At 35.7% G+C, this 13,519-nt stretch overlaps 1 protein-coding gene across 8 annotated transcripts in view; it reads left to right on the forward strand.

The window, feature by feature from the left end:
- LOC138181441 (uncharacterized) overlaps positions 1-13,519 on the forward strand; it is a 208,517-nt gene that overhangs the window by 186,198 nt on the left and 8,800 nt on the right. For all 8 annotated transcript variants that reach the window (XM_069116228.1, XM_069116264.1, XM_069116235.1 and 5 more), the window contains one exon: positions 10,884-10,996. In XM_069116228.1, the coding sequence (XP_068972329.1) occupies positions 10,884-10,996 (113 nt within the window). The remainder of the gene's footprint in view (positions 1-10,883; positions 10,997-13,519) is intronic.

Below are 13,519 nucleotides of genomic sequence, written 5' to 3' on the forward strand. Positions count from 1 at the left end.
GGAAAAGAAAATTGAGTTTGCGGTTGAGTTAAGCTAAGTCCATACTGACAGACGATTGTACGTAGACACGTGTCGCAGTCAATCAACATCTGTCTTTCTGCGAGTTTCCCATCACAGACTGTTGGTTGGCCGCGACACGTGTCTACGGACAATTGTCTGTCAGTGTGGACTTAGCTTTAACGCAATCATGCTGTATCGAGACCTGCGTTCAACGTCATGTGATCGTTACGCTATTTAATTTCTTAAGAAGTTTCTTCATTAAGTTCTTATATTCGTGTCTCGAAATAATCCGTGTTTCATTGATTTTTGTGCGTGTCAGTAATGAGTTATTTTTAACCTGTTAATCAATCAACTCGTCACCTGAATCTACGATACTTTAGACAGAATGATTAATTTTCCTAAGTATTTTTTGTTCTTTAATGTATCGTTATATTTGAATTCGAAGTATTTTATATGTGTATAGTTACTTACATTTGCTTGAATTAATTGTTAATATATGATATTTGAACACGAAAGAACGTTTCTCCTTGTTTTTAAGATTTATATAAAATTAGTATTATATTTAAATTTTTCTACAGAACTCATCAAAGAATTTATTCACAGAAACTGTTTTGTGTCATGATAAATATATATAATAACATTAAGAAATAGAAACAGTCGTTTCGTCGCAATTTAGTTGCATATTACGACAGCTACACGTACTCTGTGTTTGACGAGTATACTCGTCACCAAGAAATGGCAGTAGATAAATATATATATATATATAATTTACAAATATGTACGATTACTTGATCCAACAATTGTAACTAGATTTTGATTTTCATGTCTTACGATTGGGCACATGTACATGCACACACACAAACACGGACGTGGCACAGCTTACGTACGTTTCTCTGAGTCTCAATTCCGTAACTCAATTCCGGCTCTTTTAACGTCAGATGGAAACCTGCCTTTTCCATTCCCATGAAGCGATCCTACGGCTTTCTCTTGTTCACCGGTTCAATTCGGCAGAATTGTTTCGTTTCGGGATGTCTTCGATCACTCTACGCGATACGAAGCTCCTGCAACAAGCTACAAGTTGCATTACAGCGAACTTCTATCAATGTTCTTTCACGCGATAAACATACTCCTATAACAGAGACGAGAAAATGTGTTTCGATCATTGAAAGATTTACCTTGATATTTTTGCTTGAAATTCTTAACGTGTAACATTTGTCAAGATTTGTGGAATGTAAGGACCTTCGAGTCTACAAATCTCCAAGGTTCCAAAGTTAGCAACTTTGCCAGAATTTCTCGAATTCCAGAAATTCTAAATCTACAAAGTCCTCGAGTTCTACAGTTTGAAAGTTTCTTAGAGTTTGTCGAACTCAATAAATTGGAAATCTAGAAATCACCCAACTTCCAAAACCTTACATTCCAAGGCGGTTAATTTAGAAATGAAATAACCAAGTGATACTTGCAAATAGTTTTTTTTTTTTTTCAAATTATACCAACTTACTACGCTTTACTATACTCGCTACACACTTCGTTTCGCTTCACTGTTACGCTTCATAATCATCGGTTCTGATCATAGTTTAATCATTAGCAGGGTTGTTTAATTATTATCAAGCACCGAGTACTATCTCTAACAAGATGCCGCAACTCTAATTAAAACTTGTGCCACAACTATTATTAAGCATCTGTATTATACACTTGTAATTAGATAAACTCGTTAAACTGACAATATGCGAGTACTATCGTTGCGAATTATCAACCTGTTAATCCGTGACGATGAACTGAATTATCCCTTGATTTGCCGATCTCTTAGACTTAGATGCAACAAGTATCTTTGCTTAGGAATCTCAGTTTCTGTACGTGTCATTTCATTTCTATCAATTAGATAAATAAATTACGTCATATTAGGTTGTCCGGAAAGTTTCTTTCGTTTTATGAGGAAATAATAGACACACAACGTTTCTTGTTTCATATTATTTTGTCGAATTACGTAAGATCCATTTTGTTCTGTTGAGACAAACACCTCGACATTTCACAGACTTAGTTTCACGTTTGTACGAAGGTTCACTGTTGTAAAAGACACGTTTGCGAAAGAAAGATACTTTTCGGACAACCTAATATCTATACTTGCAAGAACTGAGACCCACCTAATCGGAATTGCTTTATTTTTATTAATTTTGAATTCTATCATTTAGCGTGATTTATTATTATTCAGAGTCGACTAATTACCTTTTAAGGCTGAGATGAAAAAATAAACAAATATTTATTTATATAATAGCTTTCAAGCATATATTGTTAATTAATTATTACGAACACGTTTGTTTTGAGAATTATCTTTCGTTAATACGCGATTGAAATTTTTAATGCGACCAATTCTCGTGTACACGTTTTGCGGGAAGAGAAGGGTGGCATTTCGTTGTAATCAACGGTAAATTAGGTTAATTATTGCTCATAAAATTACAGGCTGACCGATTGGACGCGTTCCAAAATAGCTGGCGTGCAAGTTGAATCCGCTGGACGATCGGCGATCGTTTCGATGCCGAGGCACGCCAACTTTTGTAACGCGCACATTAATTACGACAATTATTCGGAGATTCAAGCGTATTAACACGTTAATGATCACGTTATATACGAAGATACTGACGTTTAACAACAAACAGGTGCTCGATAATCGAGCAACCGCTCTAATTAACATGCACCGTCGTCTGGACGTGATTCGCATTTGAATAAATTACATCATTAAATTACTTACTTATAAACTGCAGTTTTATGGAGAAGCGAATAAATTCGTTCGTCGCTGACCGATTTATTATATTTTTAACAGTTATTAGCTATATTATATTAAAATATTCTCAAGTTTATATCACGCTGCAATGAAAGGTAATTTTATAAAAAATGATATTCATATTCTTTCAACAGTATTGCCTCTTCAACCGAAATTCTATTTTATAAAGTTTCTGAGAAATCGAAGTATCAAAGTACTATGACAGAGATAAACTGTTTTCAGTTTTCAACTACATAGAAATTTTTTATATTTTTGCTCCGTGTAATAGAATTCCGCTTCTTTAAAATATCTATTATTTTAATGTATTTTTTTCACCTTCACAAATCAATATGTAAATTATCCTACTCTAGCCTTTCAATTTATGCAACTTTTACTTCACTGCGTACTTGTTAACATTAAAATTCAATCGACTAAAATTCAATTCACATTGAATTTCCTTTTAACGTTAAAATTCTCTTAAACGGTTCATGAGTGTTCAAGTGGTGTTTATACGAGAATTTATGCTACAATTCTCAATGTCAATAGTCGATTCTTTTCCTTCCTTATTCTTCGGGTACGGAAAGAAGCGAATTAAGAAGCGATATGTTCGATCTATGATCAATAAGTATTATAATATATATAATATGTTTTGTTCCCATGGATTTGGTTCCTAATCCCAACCGACAAATCAAGGCCGCTTTAAAGGCCGCTAATAGCCTTGCCGTGGATTTGTAAATTCACGCGATGGATTTTCTCGCGATTTGTTACTTGCCGATATCGGTCATTTCAAAGCATTGCGTTATCACGCAACATGACCAGAGAAGCTAAGCAGGTCTTGCTCGAATCGATTAGCTCTTGTATCTGATTTAAACTGAAAATCTTGGTAGATGATAGAGGTAGATCGTTGAAATGGTGGCATTAGATGAATAATTTCAAATAGATAACAGTTCGATTGGAAAAATAATTAATTTGGAAAAATATTTCTCCGTAGTATCTCAATTTTAGGCTTTCCTCGATAAATACGTAGATACGTAAGTAGAATCTTGTTCATAGGGAAATATGAAATATGAGATACGTTGTTGCGTAATATCGTTAAGTTTACGGTTTTCTGGGTAAATATTTTACGTGTTTAAAAATGTGATCTTCTTCGGAATCTTATTCACGAGGAAATATGTTTCACGTATCACGTATGTTATATATTTTATTATCGACGTAATCGAGGTAATATACTACCTAATTAATGTAACCGATATATTGTAATATATTATACGTGTTATATTGTTATATTTCCTACCTGCTCTATTTTACAACACAACGTTGACGTTATTTCCATTCTGATAAACATAAAATTTTAACGAGACTGACATCCAAGATTTATTCTTCTAAATAGAATTTCAATTTAAACTTTTGTACTTTTTCGACATAAAAATTTATTTGTAGCCATTCTGAATATGAAACTTTGAAAAATAAATTCACATTGCTATTACGTGTTAGCATATTTACGTAATAGGAATTTTCTGAAGTTATTTTTAGTGCGCTCACTCTGCTTCCTTCGTAAACTTTCTTTTTTCCCGAAGTCGATCTTCCTGGACTATCGCGCAATCATCCTTGGCTCCTCTCACTTTTACTCGTTTTTCCGTTACATCACTTCACGATGGTATTTTTCCCTCGCCTAACGCGTATTGAATATTTTCATCGATCGAAGTTTCGGTTCTATTATGCGCCACTGGAAAAGATCACAAAGTGGCGAGGAACGCAAAGCTTGTTTCATATCACGTACTTGGCTTTGTATCGAACAGGCGTATCGTGTATTGGACACGTGAAACGTGGACAGAACCACGATTTCTCCAAAAATGATCGTACGAGGTATTCAAGGTCTGAATTCATTTTCTGGGACACCTTAAAAACGTGCCCACCTATTTCTCCGTTTCTTTGACACACACACACGTGTTTTATAGAGTGGAATTTCATCGAATATCGTACCAACGAAGCACTAAAATAATTTCTCTTTCGTAAGAATTAAAATTTAATTTATAGGAAATTTAATTAAAAATTAGATATTTAAGAAATGACGCGCGAAACTATCGAATTTACGACTTGAAATTTTTTTCAAAAAATGTAAATCTCTAGAAAGTCAGACACACACTTATACGATCTTCACTTTCCTAGATCGTGATTTGATAAATAGCAAAAATATTTACACGTATAATATACACAATTTAATCAAATACTTATAAATAGATTTACTATGGACTCTTCGTATCTTTGCGGAGACAATGCGTGTGAAATTGTCTCGTAACGCTATTTCTAAAACCAATCAATCTCCCAAATGAAATCTCGAGAACAACTAAATATTCATTTTCCCGTCCGACCCCTTTTCATCGTGAAACAAGAGGCTATGGCTGTAAATAGAATTTCACGCGTGTACTGGTGGTAAATTTCCCAGCATGCGATCAGTTGCTGACATCTGAACTTTCACAATTTTTCATCGAAATTATCAGACTCGTTCCCTATTCTTCGCTAATCGCAAGAGTTTTGTAAATCGACAAATTCTTCGCTCGAGCTATTTCAAATTTGAGTTTATCCAAGTAGTATTACAACGCCTATTATCATCGCCTGAATATAATATTTACTCTGAATATTCTATACATTTTCCCATATTCTACACATTTCGCACATTCCGCTACATTTATGTAAATATCCCGTAAATACATAAACATACGTATCTATTTATTATATGATAACACTGGCGCGCAAGATGCGACAAAGATCCTTAACCAAAATAACCAAAATATCTTATATCATCAACAGTGAGCGTGTTAATACTAGGCAAACATCAAGCAACTATTCGTCGCCCAAGAATTCCTAGAAAATCGTTTTAGAATGCAACCGCTAACGACCCTCGACCTCTGACCCCGCTTAAAAAGACTGTCTCGCTAATAACCTTCCTTTACCAACTCCATCTTTGCTACATATTTTTATGGGAACTCTACGCAAGTAGACTAGTCCCGGGAGGGACGTTTTCGCGCGATTCCAGGGGAAAAAATCGAAAGAAGAATGAGACGGAGAATAAGAGATGGTTGGTGTCTATTAAGAGATCCGTTGAATATTAATGCCACGAGACGTATTCCAGGACGTCATGGACCGGTGCGCGACGATTAACGAAGCGATTATTAAAATATGCAGAACGCTCGTCCTAATTAGTCCGTCGACGAAACTGAGAAGGGCTTTTGCTCGTCCACTATCGTAGCTGTGTGCCTTTTCTTCGTGGCAAGAACCAAAGAACACCACACTCGTCTAAGTTTTCAAGGGGTTGACTTTCTTATCGTCGGCCGATTTTCTTCCATTATCTCGCCCGATTACTCGAGCCGGCTGCCTCGTTAGTCTTGTGCTCGTGTGTTTAGATCAAGCTAACGAATCCTATTTTTTATAACGAAGATTACGTTCATTTGCGTAAAGATAATTTAATTCGCTTTAGTTTGTTAAACTGCGAATCTTTATGCATTTATGAGAAATTAAAAGGTGCAGAAATACACAGAGCGCGTATAATATACATGTGGCATAGTGTGACATCAGGGAAGGACGTGGTGTGAGGGGTAATTGTTTATCAGCGTTGTGAAAGAGTGTTGTGAGCGTTACCAAGGTATGTTTAGGAAAAAAGTGAGCATGGAGAACATTGTAACGAGAGTTGAGAGAGTCAGAGTTGAATTTATCGTTGACGTGTGAAGATCGTTGTGTTGTTGTGTCGTAGAAGTAGTGAGTAACGAATACGCGAAACGGAGTATTATATTCGATTTCGCGTGAGTGCAAACGATATTGTATAAATCATACTGTTACCTACAAACTAATAATGTAACATTGCTACGTACATATATAGTATACCTAAAATATCTACGGCGCAATAATCTTTATAACATTCGGTAAGTGAGACAAAATCTATTTGTTTAGTCGTGTTCGTAAAATTTACAATCGCATAAACTGTATATTATTTTCGACAAGTAGCAAAAATTTGGTAGCCAGAAGTAAGTTTTCCATTGAAATTAGGTTGTCCGAAAAGTTTCTTTCGTTCCATAAGGTGATAATAGACGAACAACAATTTCTGTTTTATATTATTTTACATTATTTTTATCTTATATTATTTTTATCATTGAATTAGGTACGATCCATTTCGTTATATTTCTATTATTATGTTCGTGCATAATTCAATATGCTAATATAAAACAGAAAACACTGTGCGTCTGTTATTTCTTTATAAAACGAAAAATATTTTTCGGACAACCTAATATATCAAAATGTGAGTATCCCGTACTATTTCCTTTTCCTCTTTTTAACAGATTTCCCATCATCGTCTTCCTCTTCCTCTTTCCTTCTTTTTTCTTCTTACTTTGTTAAATCACGCGAAATGATGCGTTTCGTTTTTTACAAAAAGTAGTCGAGAAATCGCGCGTCGCCAGTTTTATTCGGTCTTTCAAACTGAATCAAATTTCCAATAAGTAAAAGCATTCTTAGAAGATTCTCAGAACGTTCGGATGTTCGATTTTTGATTGAACGAAAGATCACCAAACGGCGAAAGAATATCCGTTTACGCTTTCGTTTCTAAATCTGATTAAAGTAGACGGAGAGCGACGCCTTGAGACGCCGACGAGGATGAGAATTTCGGAATTTTCAAGTAGTTCCTGTTGGATGGATTAATCGCGGCGGTTGGCTGGGTAAAGGATAATTGAAAGGTTAATGAGTGACTCGATCGTGTACAACCGGCGGCGGAACCGAGCCGAGATCTTGTTAAAATGCATGGCCCCCTTCTCGTTGAGAAATTGTCTTACGGAACCAAGAGATCTGCCCCCCCCCCCTCCCTCTCTTTGGGAATTTGGAAACGTCCGCTCGCCACAGTGAATTCATTAGGTCGATGGATACCGTCGTGGCCGTGTTACGGAAATTGGATGTTTCGTTTATGACGCTGTGGCACGACACGCGCTTTTTTTGTGATTTTGCGTGCCTGGAGATCGTTTCCAGGAGGTTTGTGAAATATTTGAACGTTTTGGGAGTTTATTGGGTTTGCTAATGAACTGTTAGATCGAGTAGCGCGTTTGTTAACTTGACAGGAGTGTTTTGTCGCTGTTCTTTCGTGGAAGGAAGAGAGATCAGTCACGTAGCAATGTTTTTTTGTTGCAATAATGTTTACTGTACTTTTTGCAATCATGCTTAATGACTTGCTGGTCTCAGATATGTCCAGATGTGAATTTTCATGTGACGTTTTTAAAAGTTGTGTCTAGTAGGAATCAAAATTTGTATGTTTGTGATAGTATTATTGATAACAGTATTATACATTGTATTATGTATAGTATTATACTCTACATTGTTGGTTAACCATATCGTTGGTTCATTTGCAGGGAAATGGTTAGCCATCCCAAAGAATCTTACGTAGTGTAAATAGCGTTAGAAAATTTCACAGTTTAATAAAATTACACTTTTAAATGGTTAACAGTCCCTTCTATAATTTATAAGAATTTATTTCCATTCGTTTATAATATGACGGTCTTACTCTCATTTATTTTTTTGTCTTATTTAGAAGACTGGATGAGCTTCTATTTAAAAGCTTCTTATAATAACTTTGCCATGTGACCTCGTGCGAAGCGCATAAAAAACAAGATGAAAACGAAGTGAAACTACAACGTCTCCATGTTATTTACATAACATTAAACGTTAATAAAACGACACCAGGTGGTGTAATGAATCGAAGAGAAATTTACCTCGATCGATTACACCTGCCGCCGAAAAATTGTCGACGAAATTACGTAAGACGAAGAACGTAACTTCTTTCTCTCTCTCTTTCTTTGCACGTCCTACATAAATTCTTGCCGGTAGAATTATCTTTCTTTATTTTTCGTAACAAACAAATCTTTCTCGCCGTATAATTATTTTCCCTTATTACCGTAACAGCGCAATTTAAAACTCTAAAGAAGACATCTTATAGAAAGTACATTCGGCGTTTTTATCTTATCCCAACTGCCTAGACTAATTAACTTCGTTTCTTCGTGTTAATTAAGAAGTTCATCTCCTTTGTTAACGGAACCGCCCTTAAAACCAGTTTCCTTAAAAAGAAACATCGGACTGATATAAATAATCTCTTTGTATCCCTGGAAAATTTTAAGGTACTAAACGAATTAAAAAACGACGATAAATATCGTTCCCTAGAAAAAAAATATCGTTATCAAAATTTGCAACAGTTTGGATTAAGTTATATAATTTTAGACTAATTCATCCTAGTTTATATTCTCCAGTTCATGTCATAAATGCTATCGTTTACATTTGTGCCACAAAGTGTATTTCGTATAGAATTATTCAAATTCCTTGTTCGCAATTAAAAGTGTCTTCTAAGCTTTAAACTCGATTTTCTTGAAAACGGATTACGTTTTTCTTTTTTTCAGTTTATTTTATACACCACGTGTATAGTCGTACCACGCATCCTGTTACACTCTGCATTACCCACGACGAACTAGTTACTAATACAACTAAATTAATAACAACTAAATTAACGCGCAACAGAGTCTCGTTACATCAGAAATACAAAAAACTTCGTCGGTTAACAAGTGATTATTTCCCGTGTCACTTTACCTGAATCGTCAACTAATCCGTCACTTTATTTGTCACTTTTTTACGCCACGAATAATGCGAGTAACTTAACACGAGACTAACCTGAGCTTTCTTAACTACCTATGACGCAACGCTACCAGACGAAAATGAAAAACAACTCGTTATCCTGAGTTTACATAAAATTCTTTCAATAACCAGCAAAGGTAGGAAAAAGAATCTGGAGAAATATCTCATTAAACAAAAGCTAACAAAATTTTACGATACTATTTTCTCCGATTATTTTTCCAACACTGTACTCGATTGAGTCGCGAAGGTTCATGGCGATATTATTTATGCGGCGAGCCGAGCACTCGGAATCACGTTCATTTTACAGTCTATATTATCCGAAAGTTCTCGTTAAGTTCCTTATTTCCATAGGCGTGTTTTATCGCCGGGAACATTAAAACTTTCGCCCTCGGCGAGAATTATGCCGCGATATAATGGTTCGTTAAAGCACGGCCAAAAGAGGTGGGCGATCGTGCCTTTAATAATGGAATTTTCACTCGTCGGCTTTTCCTTGAACCGTTACGCGTCTCGAGCCACCAAAGCATCGACTCTTCCGCATTACGTAACAAGTCGGTCTGACCCCCCGTGAACGCTTGTAATTCCGTTTTCTCGCAACCAGCATTCAACAGAGAAATCTATTACGTGAATTAAGAGGAACGTCGGAAAGAAACCTTCAGTTAGCGAAGGTAAACGGTGGCAAACACGATTATTAACGATACCGTTGCGGTGGAGAGATATCTGTTTATTTCTGCCTCTCCACGTGGATTATTTCGATCCAAAAAGGAGCAACGTTAGGTGTCAGATTTTACGCATTTGATCTCTTTAATCGACACGTTTCATATCCAATTAGAAGCAACAAATAATACTTTTGAATCATCGTCGAATATACAATGTAAAAAATGGAATAAAGTAAATTAACCGTCGACAGTATCATGAAGTTTCTGAATAAGCCAATGTTTCGATTCTAATAAAAGTCAACATAAATTGTATCCAAAAGCGTTTATATCTTCCTGGTAATTATACAAAGAAAAAAGAATAAACTCTGTTATTTTAACAAGTTCTGTATTAGATACGCTGTTAAATTCGATGTCTAATACTGTAAATACTTACTTCAGCAACCTTATCTCTTATTCGTTGTACAAACTGCAACTTAGCACGAAATAATAAAGACAACTGAATGAAAACCTTGAATAAGGGACTGAAGCACATTTAGCACATTCGGAGAAAACGCTCTTAAGCTACACCGTTCCATAAGTTTCAAGCGTTTTACGTATTTCTTGTATTCGGCACTACATCGCCTTTTTACGAAATATCTGCAAGCCGTGTGTAAGCAATGAAACCAATCGGCACAGACTGTGAAACCATACTTCCCTGTTAATTTAACTTCAACCAAATTGTGTCGTTGATCTTTTGTCGAGATTTGCGTGCAATTAATTTGCCAGGGATTTCTACCAGATCCACGCTTACATTTCCATTGTTTCCACAGACGACTGTCCAAACTGCGTGGACGAGCACAGCAGCAACCTGGCCGCATCAAGATGGACGATGCCGCTGTTGAAACTCGGCGAGAAAAGATACTACCTGGGGATCTTCTTCAAGGTATCACGGCTGCCAGTCACTTTGATTTATCTAGTTGCTCTGGCGGGCGCGGCCTACCGGACATTATCGAATTATTTCCGTGCCCGTAACTTTCCCGCTTGCCGTCTCACTGGCGCTTTACGGTGCATCGAACGCCAGACCGGGCTTGTTATCGATCTGTTCACCTGAACGCGACCATCCCCTATATCTATGCTTTGTATCACGCGGCAAAGAACGCGGAAAATTGATCTTGTTGATCACTGTCCTCGTGGACTCGTAACGATTCCTCTGTCAAGCAGATTGCGTTGACGGAAGAGAGCTCTCTGTCGGGTTGGTCGAAGACAACGGTTTGATAGACACACGTTCGTCAAATGAGGGAGAAAAAGGTGTTCTTTAAGAGGAACAGGTGGGGACGTTTATATTTCTAGAATGCGGAAGTATTCTATCGATGCTTGCTAGTTGAGGATCTTCGATTATTTTTGGAGAACCGACGTTTTACGCAAGCGTGATTTGCAAATACAGTGCACTTGCTCTTATTTGAGCTTTTAACCGAATACATCTAACTTCTTTCAGAGAAAATTCACCGATACGTTTCATACGACGTTAAGCTTATTGATGGTCCAGAATATTTGTCGTGAAAGGAACTTCGATGTAGCAGAAAGGTGATATCGTGATGTAATTGAAAGAAAAACAAAGGAGGATAGAAAAGCATACTTTAAATAGTACGAGTAAGGATAGTTTAAATAGTAGTCTATATATAAATACATTACGTATATGTTCAAGATAGGAAAGGTTTTCTCAGTGTAGGTGATATCTTTGTAGAAAAGGATAGTCGGATGAGCATTGAATTGAATAGCGTTGAATTAAATTTTCAAATACATGTAAATATATCCTTTATTTTATACAGTGCATATTCACGCATACATACAAACATATGTCTTTTGTAGCTACTTATAATATGTGTATGATATCTGTTCGTTTAATCAGGTAGTGATTTAATTCCACAAATACCATTTAAGAGAAAGTCTACCGTATGCGCGAGAGATTAGAATGGAATCTTGATAACGTCGAGTTCTCGAAAAATGTCCTAACAGCAGGATAAATACCGATTCTTAAGTACACACGAATATTCTTTAAATTGGAGTTAAAATATTTAAACTATATCGTAATTATACTACAAGCAATTTTACACTTCCATTCGCTATTCCCACGCATATTTTCGCATTGAGGCCACTTTATGTCAGTATCAGACACGCGATCTCGCTTTAACTCGATTCCACTGCACATTCAAATCTCCAACGACCCATTCCCCACCGCTTGACACACAATTTCACCTCCATTCCATCTCCTTAAAACAGGAACAGCGTCGTCTCGTCGACGACCGATGCCTAGAAGTGCCATTAACCCATTTATTACGTATTCGTGTCTAGTTTAAACCCGTCACCCACTTTATCACGCTTTTCCCTCTAACCTAGACCCCTTGTAGGACTCCCAGTTGGCGACCGCGAATTCCCTGGAAGGTAAAATCGTCGAAGTATCGCTTAAGAACTCGGAGAATTATGGGCGAATATATCTGCTAGAAAAAATTATCGCTATAACTTAAAAGCAAATTTATTCACTCAGGACGATACGTTTGCCGTGCTAAAATATTATTCAGCGATATGAAATTTAATATATTTAGAGTTGATTAATTAACAAGTACTATAGAAAATACAATACCATGCGCCGATACTTATTGTGGCTACTGTACATGCGCTCGTTAATTATCATTTCGATTTTAAATAACATTAATTAAAATTTCATATCATTATTATTGTTGTTTATCATTAAATGTAATACAGTTTCCTTTTCCTGACATTATATATATATAATGCAGCAAACTTTCTATTTTTTCGTGAAAGTGCCACAAAACTTCAAATTCTTATTCTTCGGATAATCTTACGTAAAAATTTATGTAGTAGTTTTAAATATTAACATATCAACTTTACTTATACATATATTTGTTGGATATTTGGAGTATTTTGGTCGCTTACTTAAGGATGAACCGTCCTATTACTTTGCTTGTTTAAAAATAATCTCCAAGGAATAGTTTGCTATTATTTTAAACAAGGTAGAAGTCAAGAGTTTATCGATAATTATATTCGTCTAGTGAGATCGATAATTTTTGTCGATTAACATGTCAAAATAATCTGATTGATCCTTTTAAAAGCAAACTACAAATAAACTGCATCTTTTTATGGATTTAAAGATACAAAGCTATCTAGAATAGACGTAATGCACAAAAATACAGAAAATGTGCAAACCAAAGTAGTCATCACAATATTTTTATATTAATCTGCATCTTTTTATGGGTTTAAAAATACAAAGCTATTTAAAATAGACTTAATGCACAAAAATACAGAAAATATGCAAACCAAAGTAGTCATCACAATATTTTTATATTAATCTGCATCTTTTTATGGGTTTAAAAATACAAAGCTATTTAAAATAGACTTAATGCACAAAAATACAGAAAATATGCAAACCAAAGTAGTCATCACAATA

The sequence above is a fragment of the Bombus flavifrons genome, chromosome 1 (assembly GCF_040668555.2).
Source record: "Bombus flavifrons isolate JBK064 chromosome 1, iyBomFlav1_principal, whole genome shotgun sequence".
Lineage (NCBI taxonomy): Eukaryota > Metazoa > Arthropoda > Insecta > Hymenoptera > Apidae > Bombus > Bombus flavifrons.